The sequence below is a fragment of the Crassostrea angulata genome, chromosome 4 (genome assembly GCF_025612915.1).
Source record: "Crassostrea angulata isolate pt1a10 chromosome 4, ASM2561291v2, whole genome shotgun sequence".
Taxonomy (NCBI): Eukaryota; Metazoa; Mollusca; class Bivalvia; order Ostreida; family Ostreidae; genus Magallana; species Magallana angulata.
In genome coordinates this window covers 5,987,186-6,003,443 of record NC_069114.1, presented here as the reverse complement: position 1 = coordinate 6,003,443, position 16,258 = coordinate 5,987,186, and the positions used below count along the sequence as shown (strand labels likewise).

Genomic DNA, 16,258 nt, shown 5'->3' with positions numbered 1-16,258 from the left:
TGGCATTTTTGCCATTTTGAAAAGCTTTTAGATCACTTTTTAAGTTGGATATATTTGTTTTTTTGTTTCAGGGGTCAGAAATTGTAGATCCCGAGCCTTGTTCAAAGGTAACCAAAACTAGTCTTATGTTTCTCTTTGATTAAGAAATTTCTAATCACCCTAAAAATTTACCTCTAACATACATTAGTTGACTCATCCTTTGCTAGGAAACTCTTGATACAATTCTTTGACTACCCAAAGCTTAGTGCGGACTCTTTGCTTTTGTTGTAGGGAACTATGAAGCCGTCACCTTTACCACTGGTCAAATTACTGTCTACAGGACCAGAAGATACAGGTACGCTGCACTCTACATTCAGTAACACATTTATTAATGATTTACTTTGAATAAACATTAATACCCATTTCTATGATTCTACAAACAGTAGATAGTTATTTCAATCGGCAATATTCAGGATTGGTAAGTAGGACATTCATCAAATGAATATAAAGTACCCAAAATTAAATTCCAAATGAACACATAATTGTTTAAATAATACTACCTGACTCTTCATTTTTTGGCTCAAAAGAAGTGTGCTAGAATGGAAAAATTAAATAAAAAATATATATTAAAACACAGTTTTATATGTGTGTGTGTGTTTGTGTGTGTGTGTGTGTGTGTGTGTGTGTGTGTGAGAGAGAGAGAGAGAGAGAGAGAGGGGGGGGGGGCGAGAGAGAGAGTTTATAGATAAGGGCAATAAATCTGCAATTTATTTTGTAGTTCACTCCAAAGAGTTGACAGAACTAGAGGTGGAGACACTGAAAGAGAACATGTCCACAGCTCACAAACGTATAGAACATCTCACGGAGGTAAGAAACATATAGAATATCTCACTGAGTTAAGAACTGCATAGAATGTCTCACTGAGTTATGAACCGTATAGAGTATCTCACTAACGTAAGAAATGTCAAGAATATCTCACGGAGGTAAGAAACATATAGAACATTTCACTGGGGGTAAGAAACATATAGGATATCTCACTGAGGTAAGAAACATATAGAACATCTCACTGAGGTAGGAAACTTATAGAACACCTCAGTGAGTTAAGAACCGTATAGAATATCTCACTAACGTAAGAAATGTCAAGAATATCTCACGGAGGTAAGAAACATATAGAACAATTCACTGGGGGTAAGAAATGTATATAGAATCACTGAGATAAAAAATGAGAAGAACATCTTACTGAGGTAGGAAACTTATAGAACACCTCACTGAATTAGGAAATGTATTGAACAACTCACTGAGATAAGAACTGTATAGAATATCTCATTGAGGTAAGAAACATATAGAACATCTCACTGGGATAAGAAACTTAAAGAATATCTCACTGAGGTGAGAACCATATAGAATATCTCACTAAAGTAAGAGATGTCATGAATGTCATCTCAATGAGGTAGGAAACATATAGAACATTTCACTGGGGTAAGAAATGTATATAGAATATCTCACTGAGATAAGAAATGAAAAGAGCATCTTACTAAGGTAAGAAACTTATAGAACATCTCACTGAGGTAAGAAATGTTTTGAACAACCCACTGAGGAAAGAACTTTCAGAACATCTTACTGAGGTAAGAAACATATAGAACTTTTCTTTAAGGTATGAAACGTAATTATAGAACATCTCTCTAAGGTGAGAAATGTATTAATAGAAAATCTCACTGAGGTAAGAAATGTATTAAACATCTCATTAAATTGAAAAATAAGTTTAGAAAATCCCACTGAGGTAAGAAACTTATATAATATCTTACTGAGGTAAGACACTTATAGAATATCTTGCAGAGGTATCATACAGAAAATTTTACAGAGTAAAGGAAATAATAGAACATCTCACTGAGGTTAAGAACTTTTAAAACGTTTCTCTGAAGTAAGAAGCTTATTAAACATCTCACCGTGGTAAAAAATGAATAGAACATTTCTTTGAGGTAAGAAATGTTTAGAGTATTTCACCGAGGTAAGAAGTTGAAACAGCAAAGAAAGAAAATTTATCACAAAGGTTACAATTGTATAAAACATCTCAAGGAGGTGAAAACTTTTTCAGAGAAAGATCACCATTTTCTATTCGGAACTACTCTTTATTGTGGTTAAATACAACCTCACCCAGTGGAGACTTAAAAAATTGCTTGTTTCAAAACCAATTCTTATATCCTTAAACCTTACTAGTAAAAGAAAAAAACCCACTATTTAAGAAATGAACTCGATGGTCTATCCAAGTTATAGAAGTAAACCTTGGTTGGGGCAGTTCACCCTTTATAATCCGCAGAGCGGATTATAAAAAAGCATAAATTGCTCGAATCCATGTGATACGAGTATAACTTGGGTAGATATTGAGCTCATTTCATATTGTTTATTGTTCTAAAATTTACTGTACAAATTGAGTGTGTTTTACTTTTAAAAATGATATTAATCTCTTCAAAATTTAAACATAAGGTCAAGTCTTGTGTAGTGCAAAGCAGGTTATACAAATTGAACTAATTTTTTCTATCCAATCGAATGCCACGTTACAACCAGAATTAAATTATATAATGATGATGTTATTGCAGTTGTCAAGTGAAAATGAGGCTACAGTAATGCGATTGGAGGAGCAGGCAAAAATCCTGAAAGAAGAAATTCGTCGATTGGAGCGGAATCAGCAACGTGAAAAAGAGGCAGCCAACATGGAGTACCTCAAGAATATTCTCCTGAAGGTGCGCATGATGTCATTGACCAGGGGACAGGTCGACGGTTGACAGTAGACACTTTCCAAAATATACTCTACTGTCGACCAGGGGACAGGTTGACAGTAGACACTTTTGGGGACAGGTTGACCTTTGACACTTCCACTACACAATCTACTGTCGACCAAGGGACAGGTTGACAGTTGACACATTCAATGATATTCTTTTGTTGATTAAATGACAGGTTGACAGTTGGCGACTTTTAATGGAAAGTGTCAACTGTCAGCCGTCAGCCTGTTTTGCAGTCAACAGTAGACGCTTTCTGTAACAAAACCTTCTGATTTAATAAAAAAAAATATGAAAGATTTACATGAAAAATGAAAGAAATTTAAAAAATATGAAGAACTGGATTGGTAAAGAAAATCCCAGTGTTTCATTCCACCACAAGAGGGGCAAATTGATGATTTGATCTGAAGATTTCCAAATTTTATCTCTATGAATGCTTACAATGAATAAGTTTGGGTATAACTATTTAATAATGTCATTTTGTAAGTTACATATAAGATACAGAGTGATATGGCCTTGACTTTACAGTTTCTGAGTCTGAAGGTCGGAGATGAGCGACAGCAGCTTGTACCATTGCTGACTACTATGCTCAAACTCAGCCCCGAGGAAAAGACAACTCTGGATGCAGCTGCTTAGGGTTAAATTTATTTTGACAATCTTGAGTAGATTTAATTAGGGTTTTCTTTGGAAACCATTATTTGTCATAAGGATATTCATTGCAAATATCTTTCTTTTTCACAATTGTTTACTTATATACTATAGCAATACCCATGTCAAATATTTTGATACTGCAAAAAAAAAAGTCTGCAATATTCTAAGCCCAGGTTCAATATTTCAAAGGGTTAAAAGTATTATATTTAATTATTAAACTAAAATTTCTCTTTTTTTTTCTTTGGTTAAGGAGAAGATAACTCTGCCAATCAACCCCAACAACAGCAGCAGCAAGGAGGCGGGTGGGGGTCTTACCTCCACCGCTGGTCAGGATTGGTGTGAGAGACAAATGATGGTTTTTAGCACTGCCATTTGTTGTGGATTCTTTGGGTGAAGAGATTATCAGATTTATCTGAAAAGAGTTTTAAAAAAACATTTCTTCATACTTAGATTGAAAGGTATAATTTACAAAAAAACCAAAATCTGAAGAATTTCAACACGTACAAGATAAAAAGTTTTAATGTTTAAGACCAACATTTAGATTTTGATCCCGTTTCATTTCATGCACAGTTTGAGAATAAATTTTCGCATTTTGCAAACATTTTTTTTTTTAAATTCAAAATATGTTATCATTATATCATCAAGTTGGTAGAGATATTTTGTGAAAATTATCAACCACAACTCACTTCCTTAACGTGTACACTGCATTCCTTTTCTAATTTAAATTATAATTAGTGAAACTTGTACAAATCCATTTTGTACAGATACATGACATACTATATTTATGAACAGACATTCCCTTCTAACTTTGTGAGATGTGTTGACAGATCCTGCAATAATGTACATTCCTTTTGATGTTGTTTGTCAATGTTTTAAAACTCATCAAAAAAGTTTGATTTTTTTTGGTTCTTTCTATTCTATTGAAATCTATAATGTTTATTTTTCTTTTTAATTGATAAGGGCCAGTGAAATAAACCTTACAGTTTACAGATAGGAACAATAATCATCTTTAAAGTTTGATGTTGACTATTGCATTTATTCTAATGAACTTTTCTCCAGAAAAGGCATTTTCATTAATTATAATGTTTTTAATTGTATTATGAATTCTGGTGTCATATTGTAACTTTTGTATTTATGTACATACACCCAGTAATTAAATTTAACACTTACAATATGACAGTGAACTGATGTGATTACATTTACAATATGACAGTGAACTGATGTGATTACATCTACAATATGACAGTGAACTGATGTGATTATATTTACAATATGACAGTAAACTGGTGTGATTACATTTACGATCTGAGAATGAACTGATGTGATTACATTTACGATATGACAGTGAATTGATGTGATTACATTAACTTGTCTTTCAGAGTGCAATATTGTGATTTCATAATAAAGTGAAATTGGCCACTCTTTTTCTTTACTTTTGCAGTAACTTTACAAAAACAAAAGTAATTGAGACGTAACACAGACACACGGAATGACACACGTCAGCTCAGTTTTCCATAATTAATTGACGTAGAAAAAATGAAACATGCCATTAAATTAATAAATCAAAGTACTGAAGTACTGAAAGCCTGGCTCTTTTGGTGTGTCTTTATGCAAATTGTGTAGTAAAGCTGAAAATCTCTCTCTCTCTCTCTCTCTCTCTCTCTCTCTCTCTCTCTCTCTCTCATGCTTTTAATGTCGGCAAAGCTTCAGAGAGCGACAAAATTTTGTAAGCGGCTATAAACAAAAGAATGTCTGTCTAGTAGAAAAAAGTTCAACAGTTGAATTTTGCAACAAACGTTATATATTCAATCCCTATTTCTTCAACGCGCAGCAAAGTAGTTCATAACAATTCATGCACATTATATGTGTCGAAAATGCATAGTCTTGTTTTTAAAGCACGTTATTAATAAGAAAACTAAAAATGATGGACAATTCTCTCGAATTTAAAAGAACAAAAACCAAATGCCAGCACTTTTGACAAAGCGTGGCTTTTTGTGTAAATATTTGGTATAGCGGAAGCTTTTACTTTGACGCTGTTTGGTTTTTTGTTTACTTTTGAAGTTGTGCTATTTATAGTAACATTGGCGATTTGCCTGTCTAGAGCCAGGACTCTGCTTACAGCAGAGCCCGGCTAAAAACCAAATCGTTTAGCATTTTAAAAGTAAAATTGTACATTGAATTAAACTTAAGAGACAAATATGTTGACAAAAGATTTGGTGTCCACAACTCGTAGATCTATTAACATTTGATCAAAACACAATATTTTTAAACGCAAAGAGGGCAGAGCGTCAAGTCCTTCAACTGTGTAAATCTTACATACTAGTATGTTGTAACTACAATTCTGTATGATAAATGGAGTAAAATTTTCTCAATAATATTTTACCATCATTATAATATGATTAAGTTAGACAAATGTTTTTATGTTATGCAATAATAAATGGGATAAAACAATTGTCTTGTGACTTTGTCTAATGGGTAAATATTTAAAGCGAAAGTAGACATGAAAACCCCAGAATCTCGGTCTATTACTAGGCTGAAAATTTTCAGTCACAGCATGTACAAATCTGGTGATACATCAATACTAAGTCCGTGTCTGACATCAATGTTACCAAGCGTGTTTGTCGTCTTACATTTAAACATAGTGAAACTCAATTTCCATAAAGACCGTTGGACAATATAAAAAGAAGATATAATTGGACAAAAGTGCAACTCACGGAATGTCTGACAATCGCCGTTTGTCTGAGGCCCTGTACGTGGGTCTGTGTGGTTATATGCCTATAGGGACACCGACAGAGGTTACCGCCAGGAGGGAGGTGTTGGATGAGGGAGATTATACATAAACCTGTACAGATACATATAGGTTGTAGAATGATGGACAGTGGTAGTTATAGGGAAGGTTTCAGGTTTAAATCTTCTGACTTAGACATGATGTTCTGGATTACCAATCATAAAGTGATAACTGACTTGTCACAGTCCAGTGTTTATGATCTGTCAAAGCATACCATCATTCTCATGGAGGACACTGACACACCACCCGGGTTTGTCAGACTACAGCTTCTGACGTCACCACTAGATAGAAACATATCATCATCTGTTATTCCGTTCAATGACGGGATGTTCATATCAAACGTTAAGTGGAGACAAATCGATAGACATGAAGGAGATGATAATAAAACCTGTAGAGATACATGAAGGTTATAGAATAATGAAAAGTGGTAGTCGTAGGAAAGGTTTCAATTTTAAATCTTCTGACACAGACGTAATGTTATGGCTTACCAATCATAAAGTGATAACTGACTTATCACAGTCCACTGCTTATGATTTATCAAAATATTCCATTATTCTCATGGAGGACACTGATACACTTCCGGGGTTTGCCAGACTACAGCTTCTGACGCCACCACGAGATGGACTCATTGAATCGTCAGTTGTTCCATTCAATGACGGCGTGTACTTATCAAGTGAAAGATGGAAAAAGATTGCGTTAACTAAAATGATGACAATTAGACCTTTCAACAATCCAATAAATCATGGTTCTTGTGCTAGCGGTATGATTGGAGAAAAAGAAACTGACTGTGCTGTTTGCTTCCATTGTTCCTATTGGTCACGGTTAACCTGTTATTGGAGACAAAGATGTACTCTGCATAACTGGCCTCTAAACCACTTGTTTGATGACATTCTAAGAAATGATTGTCATTTTGTGCCCATTGGACTTAAAATAGCGGGCGCTGAAAATGAACTGGAATGGAGATTGTCCTTTTCTCACGCAGAAGAAAATCTGATCTATTCCATGAATCATACCCCATTTCTATGTTACGGGCTTTTGAAAATATTTCTAAAGGAAGTCGTCAATCGTGGCATAGAGGAACCATTCCTTTGTTCGTATTTCGTGAAGACAACGATGTTCTGGTTGATACAAATAGGACATATTACATGGTCCCCAAATAACTTACTGGATTGTTTCTGGAAATGTTTCAAATTTCTTTTACATTGTGTCTTTCGAGGCGTGTTGCCAAATTTTTTTTATTCCACAGAACAACATGATTGCCAGCAAATTGTCCACAGTCAAAGGTGTGCGATCACGAGAGTGTCTGTTAGAGCAACTGAACGGGTATTACGAAATGGGCGTGACCTGTCTGCTACAAAGTCCGACGGTTAGAAAAATGGTTGAACCTGTTATATGTAACATCCTTGTTAGAATAGAGCCATTTCTTGGACATATCAAGAGTGCTGCTGATACAGACGCTTGTATCATAAAGGAAATATATGGTATATCCTTTTTAAACAGAAACATAAGGGAGGATTATTTTATTCTGAGGTTTATAATAGTTTTGTCAAATCAGTCACTTACAGAATATGAGACATTAACTTTACAGAAATGCACAGCATATGTTTTAGTTAATACAGCATTCTTATACCTCGATACTTCAACAGTTAGTACAAATAAAGTAGTATACAGGTCAGACAGACTGATTGGTAACTTGTTGAAGCTTGCAGGTAGTGTGGGTAATGTGTCTTGTATGTTGTATCTTGCTCTGTATTACTACAGAACATGTAGATATAGAGAGGCGCTTCATGTTACAGCTCTGGTTAGATCAAGACTAACACAGCCCTATATCATGTATTACACAGTATACCTAGAAAGGTACAATGAATCTGTGCCTGGTTGGTCTCTGTCCAAACGTATGAAGAAAGCTTGGGTATACCATGTACGTCTTTATAGTGATGTTTATTATGTACAGGAATATAATCTAGAACAGAAAATAAGCAAAGAAAACGGTGCACGAATTTTGTATACTGTATATTCCTTATATTACGCGAGTACTTATTTCCGCGATCCTACTGTTTTCTGTCAAATCGCGAGAATAAAAAATCGCGAACGCAGGACATTTATCCATATTTCTTATAGGCCCCAACTCTCAGAAAATAATGGCGAGAATTTAAAATCCGCGAGGGATGCTTCTCGCGATTTTACGCGGATATAAATTCCTCGCGTTTAATTAGGAATGTACAGTATTTCACCCTATGTATTGACAGACATGTTAAGTGTGTTATGTAACTACAGACTAGGTAAACGGTCCCAGTGTTTACAGTCACTGACAGACCTACAGACACTGCTGCTCTATGATGACAGGAGATATGTAGATTCAGATACTAGAGACCTCTCGTGGCAGATACTGGGGATCTGTCAGCACGCTGTGGGGGACCTACACAGAGCGGAACAGTCTTATCAACAGTCACTGAGACAGAAACCATACCACAAAATACAGAATGCCACAAAATACAGAATGGCTCTTGTTTCCAAGCAATTGAGTGAAACGGCAAATTTGTAAGAACTTGTGTCTGAATCAATTGTGTGGGTGTTTTTTAAAATAACAAAATATGTTCGAATAAAGATATTAGCTTCAAATCTTTGAAGTCGGTCTATTTGTCAACAATGAACACTTATACACTTTTATGAATACCAATAATTTTTACACTGTCTCAGTTTTGTTCACCCAATGTTTTGTCCATTGTAGATTTATTAGTTAATGTTTAACTTTTGCATGCTATGTTTAATGTTTTGTTTTATGTAACTTATATTCATGACTGAATGCCGACAAGGTAATTGTCAATTAATAAATTTAATTTATATAATCAAATACAATGTATAGTATCCCCCTAAAATATAACTTACATTTGTCATCAGAAATTTTGGATTTATATACATGTACGGGTTTTTCCGCTTTTTCCCGATTTATACGACAAACAGCACACGATGGGTGTGACCGGTCAGCAGAGGATGCTCACTCCTCCATTGCAACTGATCCTACCTTTAATATTTTTAGATTTCCGTGTTTGCTCTGCTCCTGTTTTATATTTGTCTTTTGACTTTTGATTTTGAACACTTCGTTATCGCCACATGTCATGCGAGATGTGTAAAAATGTTTAATGGTATACCTCGTCTCTCTCATCCGCCCTCGAACTTTTTAAATGTGAATACATAAACCGTGGATTTCAAAAAATAAAATTCAAAAGAGACAAATCTGAATGGGGATTGTTTGATATATACAATTACTGATTAGAACTTTTATAAAACGTTCAGATAAACTTTATCGCACATTTGCATATATATATATATATATATATATATATATATATATATATATATATATATATATATATATATATATATGCTAAAATGCCATCGAATTTACAAATCATTAATCAGACTGTTAGGCTGCTAAACATTGTACGTTTTATTGTTTTCTTCCATAGGTACAAATATTACCCTCATTATTTGATCATGATTAGTCCCAACCTATTTAATACAATATCTGTTAAAACTTCTATGACATGTATTAGATGTAAAAATTCGTAGAAAGCTGATTTTATAGGGGTGCAGGATAGTCATGATTTGTAATCATAAAAAATAAAAACACAGGTAGAATCGGTTTCTCAAACTTTCGTGACTTCAACAAAACTTCGAGATATTCAGGGGTTCGAGATATCCAATTCGTCTTTACGTAAACTCCCCATGTTCTTACTTTATAGTAAATAACAAATCTAATACTCATGATTAACGAATTTCTCTTGATAATCACTGAATGATGAAAACCAATTGTCAGGTTTTTCTTCTTTTTTGATAAAAGGAAAATCAGGCAAAAATGAATTCTACAAAAAGGTTTATTTCTCAAAATCATTTGATGATGATGATCAATTTTCATTGTTTTGTAAAAAAAAAAAAGCAATGAAAAGGAATGAATTTTATCCTCTGGATAATCATTAATTGATAATAACAAATTGCCATTTATATACTAGTACTAATAAACAAAAATATGATGTATTGAAATTCTTAAAATATGGAAACTGGAACTTTACTTATAGTTGATGTAAGCAAGACCTAGGGTAGCATACAGGATGTAAGGTGGGAAAAGTTATTTTAATAAAATACATTTTTAAGCATGTAAAACTTGATAATAGCTTTGCAGAATATACTATAGGGAATATGTAATGATATAGAGTTGGGTTAGATATCTCAAGAATAAGAGACACACTCCATCGGAACTGCAGAAACACCTGTATCAAAAGATTTTAAAAGCAAACACAATAATAGAGGTTTCAGGGTCTGTGTAAATTTGTTAACAATCACAGTATCTACATCACAGTATCCGATACACTATTTATATACATAATGTCAAAAGAAATTAAGAATTAATTAGTAAACAAAATCACACTTTTAATGTTCTTGATAGGACAGTTTTTATGGAAGAATGTTTGAAATAAAAAATAATATCTCTTTTTTGGCTTGCATATATTAAGTATACTTCTTCTGTTTATAAGTAGACACTGGAAATGGAGGATACCGTGGTCATTAGTTTAAGCATTTATAACATGAGGACACTGAACAATCTTCACGTTGGCTTTTGTCCAAGATTAGGTACCACTTTGAAAGCACCTTGGACATCCGCTGTCATCATAACTTGGCGAGGGTTTCCTCTATTTCTTTGCTGGGATCCGATCAGGTCAAAATCCGTGCAAATAAATATATACAGTTTTATTGACATAAAAAAGGACAAGAACGTACAAGGCCTGACAAATCCCCCCTTACCCAGGATTTTGAAATGGCATATGAACATATAAAAAACTTTACATATGAAAGTGTTCATCAGATATGTACATGTATAATATACAACAGTATTTTCTGATAAATAAATAATTTACACTTATACATGCATTTGGTACTTGTCTCTTTTGGTTTTTTTTTTACTTTCTAAACATCACATCATTATCTCATATCTGTGCAAGCGCTATCTTTATCCAATATTGCGTGAACAGGAAATAAACATTACATAACTGTCGTCATTATAATTTTTTTTTATCATTTCGTCATTTATAATTATCAAAAAAAAAGAAGAAAAAAATGTTATATTTATGAATTAAAATTAAACGCCGTCAGTAAGGTTCGATCCCCCTCTCAATCGAGCAGTAAAGACTACGAGCCTCTGCCTATCACCGTGAGCTACATTGACACATTAAAGTGTAAATGAATAAATTGAACTGTTTGACAATAATTAATAAGTTAAACGTTTTTAGTGAAAACCACGAATTTGACCCATTATAGGCCTTGACTCCATTTTAGTAAATCACTAATAAAAATCATGATTTATAAGATACTTTTAACTTCATTCGAAAATCACACATCACAAAAAATATTCAAGTTCACTTCGAAAAATTAAAACTATATATAAAATAAAAATTCACAAATATTTGAGCCATTTGTGTGATATTAAAAGAGATTTTTCACTTTGTAGAAAATATCTATTTGTAAACAGTTACACAATTGTCAATAAGAATACTTCAAAAAATATGAAAATTGTACCACTCTCGGAAATTATGTACATTTTATGTGGCTTTAAATTCAAATCTATTTTAAACTAATCGGTCGTTTTTCATGATGCAAGGTTTTTCCGTAGCAATTCATAAAGCTGAACACCGCTCGTAAATAGGCACTGCCCGCCATTTTTCTTTTTCCTCACTGATGTCCCTACAGCCCCTATATTAGGCACAGACGTCTAAACAGTTCAAAGTACTTCGCTGTAGAGGTCTCACCTGTGTGGACGTACATTTTGACTTTTCATCGGTCGCGATGAAATTATCAACTTTTACGCACTTTTTTCAAGCCAGGAGAATACTAACATCAAATAAGTTGGTCAATCCATTATTTACAAACAGAATACGCACATAGAATACGAAATAAATGCATAAAATAGAAAAACCACGAAAGGAATACTACACGTCGGCCACGAGTTTCAGATGTGCAATCGGGTGTAACGGAATCGAAGGGTTTATATACCAGGTATCTGTGTGACAGTGCCTATTTACATGTACGAGCGGTGTTCAGCTTTAAATGTGGTCAGTTCTTTATTAATATCCTTGAATAGGTTCTCATAAATGGATGGTTTAATTAACAAAGGCATAAATTCAAAATGTAATCGGGAATATATCCTGCTGCTTAAACATCCATTCAGCGACAAAAAGTCAAAGAGAATTACCAAGTGTTAAAAGATCTACCAAAGAATAATCTGGTACCTTTATCTAACATGGTATATATGAATACATTACTGACAGATCAGTCTATCTGAGGTTCTTCGAGTCTGTGTCATGGCAGAGAAAGGAAATACATATACTATTTTACAGAATATAACTGCCCCACATGGCCTAATTTGTAAAAATAAATAATACGGTAGTAGCGATAAGTTCTTAACAAAGCTGTTATTTAACATCAGTATAATACTTGTTTTTGACATTAAATTTAAAAAATAAAACACTTTGCATGGTCTTTAGATAATTTATTATCACGTTTTGCAGACTGGTGGTTCATTCTATTCCCCAAAATCAAAGATATTTTGGATGATGCACCCTTTCTACACATTTTTATACACAAAAAAAGAGTCTTAGAATAGACCAAAACCGTCTTATAATTATGTGTTTAAATGCGATAAACTCACACAGACTCTAAACAGACATGAGAAAATTTCCAACATATTGTTTGAAGGCTAAAGATTTTCAGATATGCGTAGTTAATGCGTAGTAAATATGTTAACCTGAAGCTCAATACTAGATACTCTAAATCACACTTCCGATCTCAGGGTCATAAAAATTACATGTGATAACGAACAGTGTTCAAAATCAAAAAGCAATTTCAGACGTCCGTCTTCCAATAACAATTTTACTTTTTTCAATTCCTCCTGAAAACTACAAGGTAAATTGTTATGCAATCGTATAATGTAACATATTTGCTTTATTTCAAACTTTTTTTTTGTTTGGTAAATATCATAAAAAGATTGACAATCAAAGTCGTGCAGGTATATTTTAACTAAATGTTTACAATTTACGATTGGCTCCTGGAGCAAGGGAATAGATACCAGACTCTTGTCCCCAACCCCCTTTATGAATTGATGTTTGCCAACATAAAAATCAAATACTAAAGGCGGGGTAAAAGTCAGAAGAGTTTTAAATTGGAGTTTGGTCTTTAAAGTGAAGCTATTACAAATTTCTAAGCAAAACGGGTTGTTTTTTTTATTTACGGTGATTTTTATTAATTAATTAATGAATAATTCTCATTTTGCATTATGTTTACAGTTACAAAACTTTATAAAGTGATAATCATAAAGAGATTCTTTAAAAAAAAAAACAAGTTAAAATTATCTTGCAAGTGTCGTGATTGTAAGAGTTGTGTGTTTGTAGACTTACGAAGACCCTGCTGATGAAGGAACAGAAGGAGACCATTCATCAGCTCAGCCTACAGTATGAAACACTCGCACTCTCGTTCAAGGTCAGGGCATACTCCAGTAGATGCAGAAAAATATTTACTTAGTACTATAAACCTGTAGATACTCAGATATTTGTTTATTTATTATTTTTGAAAGAAAGAAAATATTTTAACACTTCTAAGATGTTGCGTACTGGTATGTTGGTGGGTAGACCACATGATCTGTTCACAATATCCTGAAATTTCTTTCCTTGACGGATATCAATCTTAAAGCATTAGTAAATGTAACCCCTTAAAGATTAAATGAACCCTGTAGATTTGAAGTTCCGGGGTCTAGTCACTATCTTGAAAATCTTGTTTGTAAGACACTAATTGAAAGAGAAATAAAAACTAAATAGAAATAACAATCTAAAAAAGGTAAACAACCCCCATTGAATTTAGGGCACATTGTCAAAAGCCAGGGTCTCGTTTCATAAAGGGTCGTACGTCCAGACTTAGCGCTGCGCCGGTGTAAATATGGGACTAGTTCGAATATTTGCGTTTCATTAAAGAGCGTATCTTTACGTCCGACTAAAGTTAAGCCAAAATGTTACGTCCACTCATAGGTAGGCGTAAGTTCGGACGTAAACATAAGTAAGCGTATGTATTATAAAATGATGATTGCATTTTATCACTAATGCGATTTAAGTTACATGTACATGTATTGTCACATTCAAATAATGAGAAAGACCGAAATTCTAGAATTTGATTGCCATTGGATTTTCTCTGGAACTGATGTACACACCGGGGTTTCTTCCGAATAAATGTGCAAGAGAGAGAGAGAGAGAAAGAGAGAGAGAGAGAGAGAGAGAGAGAGAGAGAGAGAGAGAGAGAATAAGAATAATTGATATTTAAAAAAGTGCCCTAATATTAATTTTATGTGTTGCATTTTATAAACTTACATCATATTTTTTCTAAACCATTTTTTCCTTTCTACAACATTTACCACGAACAAGTTTACATCACATTTAGTAATAACTTTACCTTTAATAAATCTTTCATTAAAATTGCTTCCCGAGAAAATGGCTAATATTTTTTTTTGTAATTTATATATGAACAGTATATTTTTATAACATACGATGTATGTACCTGTAGATGCATTAATATGCATTAATATGATATTAAATGCAGATATTTATACTGAAAATCGAAGCCGATTAAACTCACTGATACAAATGCACAACCATAAACTTAATTTGTGATTCTCTTTTTAAAGTGGAGATATGTTATTGATACATGGTTTTTAACTAAAAGAATGAAGACACATTAGAGTTTAGACAAGTCTGCAACCTGATTTGATAAATACAAATTATTATTTCTGAATACTGGATACAGAAAGTGTAACTTATCATAATACACTTACATGTATAAAATACATTAAATTGCGTTAAAATACAAGAGATCGCAAATCTATAAATCATTGAAAACAAAAATGCATTTATTTTGTTTTATATGGAATGCATACACCGAAGTACTGTAGGATAAAGCAAATCATTTCATCCCTCACAAGGTAAACATGTTTATAAATCATTTGAATTACCAGTATAAATGACTTGTGTCGACTAAAATCTATTGATATTTTAAAGCGGTTCGAACCTCTCTTTTTGGGTAACTATTTTATTTAACCTCTAGTCTAAAAACTATGCATCATATATCAATTCTGTTTTATGTTTATATTTACAGAGTTTAGTTAGTGACTATATTTTGTGGCAGAAGGTTTTCAAGAAGAAAATGAACAATTTTCATAACTCAATAGTTTTAGAGTTTTGTTACTTTAGCTTCCTATTTTTCAACTCAGATCAAACTTTCATAATCATAGGTTTATGTATTAAGAAATATTTACGTTGTTCCTAAAACATATTTAAACAATATTTTGATATTTTTTTCTCAATAAATTATGGCATATTTAGCAAATATTTCATGGAAGTCAAGAGAAAATTGTCTCTAATCTTTGCCTAAAATTAGCTAAATTATTTAATGCCATAATGTATCTCAAATTTTTGAATGTGACCAGTAATTTATTTACTTTTACACGAGACATTAAATTATGTCTATTTGTTTGCAAAGTGTTTGAAAAGTGGCATCACTAATATTTAATTCCTTTGCGGTATAATTTGATTAATACAAAATTGTATGACGATCTTTACATCTGCTGTTGTTTTTTTTAAATTAATTACTGGCATTTGAAGTCATTAGTAAATCAAGTGGGTTTTTTCATTTTGACTTAGATATTTCTTTTATAGTTTCTACATGCGTTGAACTTCAAACTGTATGGATATCATAATTAGATAATAGTTCAAACTATAAATATTTGCTTGATTTCTTAAGATAATCAATTTTCATGTCAAATTTTAGCAATAATTCCAAAAAAATGATAATTTCTGTTTGGGGTTCCATGTTTTAAATAAAATTGCATGTAACATGGATCACAAATAAAGTAAATGTAAATTGTAGGTCCCCGTCTGTATTTCCAAGTGGTTTTCGGATAAATGACATTGCTAGTATTTCAGGTACCAACGTCCTTAAAAACAAAATAGATCTCACTTTCCATACATTA

At 32.9% G+C, this 16,258-nt stretch overlaps 2 protein-coding genes across 2 annotated transcripts; both read left to right on the top strand.

Annotated features, from left to right (window-relative positions):
- Nucleotides 1-274: 274 nt before the first annotated feature.
- On the top strand, nt 275-3,392 carry LOC128180579 (GRIP and coiled-coil domain-containing protein 2-like). The gene is made up of 4 exons (XM_052848702.1): nt 275-334; nt 758-846; nt 2,577-2,720; nt 3,285-3,392. The coding sequence occupies exons 1-4, from the start codon at nt 277-279 to the stop codon at nt 3,390-3,392; spliced, it is 399 nt and encodes a 132-aa protein (XP_052704662.1). The 5' UTR covers nt 275-276.
- Nucleotides 3,393-7,283: 3,891 nt separating this feature from the next.
- On the top strand, nt 7,284-13,767 carry LOC128180578 (uncharacterized). Its single transcript, XM_052848701.1, has 3 exons — nt 7,284-8,120; nt 8,445-8,736; nt 13,638-13,767. Exons 1-3 carry the CDS (start codon nt 7,448-7,450, stop codon nt 13,765-13,767), a joined length of 1,095 nt encoding a protein of 364 aa, XP_052704661.1. The 5' UTR covers nt 7,284-7,447.
- Nucleotides 13,768-16,258: the final 2,491 nt, after the last annotated feature.

What these genes read in the sequence shown, in the direction of transcription:
- LOC128180578 (XM_052848701.1), top strand. Translation starts at nt 7,448, where the DNA reads ATGATTGCCAGCAAATTGTCCACAGTCAAAGGTGTGCGATCACGAGAG. An exon ending in AGCTTGGGTATACCATGTAC is followed by an intron (nt 8,121 to 8,444) that starts GTCTTTATAGTG and finishes ATGTATTGACAG; the next exon opens with ACATGTTAAGTGTGTTATGT. An exon ending in TTGAGTGAAACGGCAAATTT is followed by an intron (nt 8,737 to 13,637) that starts GTAAGAACTTGT and finishes GTGTGTTTGTAG; the next exon opens with ACTTACGAAGACCCTGCTGA.
- LOC128180579 (XM_052848702.1), top strand. Translation starts at nt 277, where the DNA reads ATGAAGCCGTCACCTTTACCACTGGTCAAATTACTGTCTACAGGACCA. An exon ending in TACAGGACCAGAAGATACAG is followed by an intron (nt 335 to 757) that starts GTACGCTGCACT and finishes TTTATTTTGTAG; the next exon opens with TTCACTCCAAAGAGTTGACA. An exon ending in TCAAGAATATTCTCCTGAAG is followed by an intron (nt 2,721 to 3,284) that starts GTGCGCATGATG and finishes TTGACTTTACAG; the next exon opens with TTTCTGAGTCTGAAGGTCGG.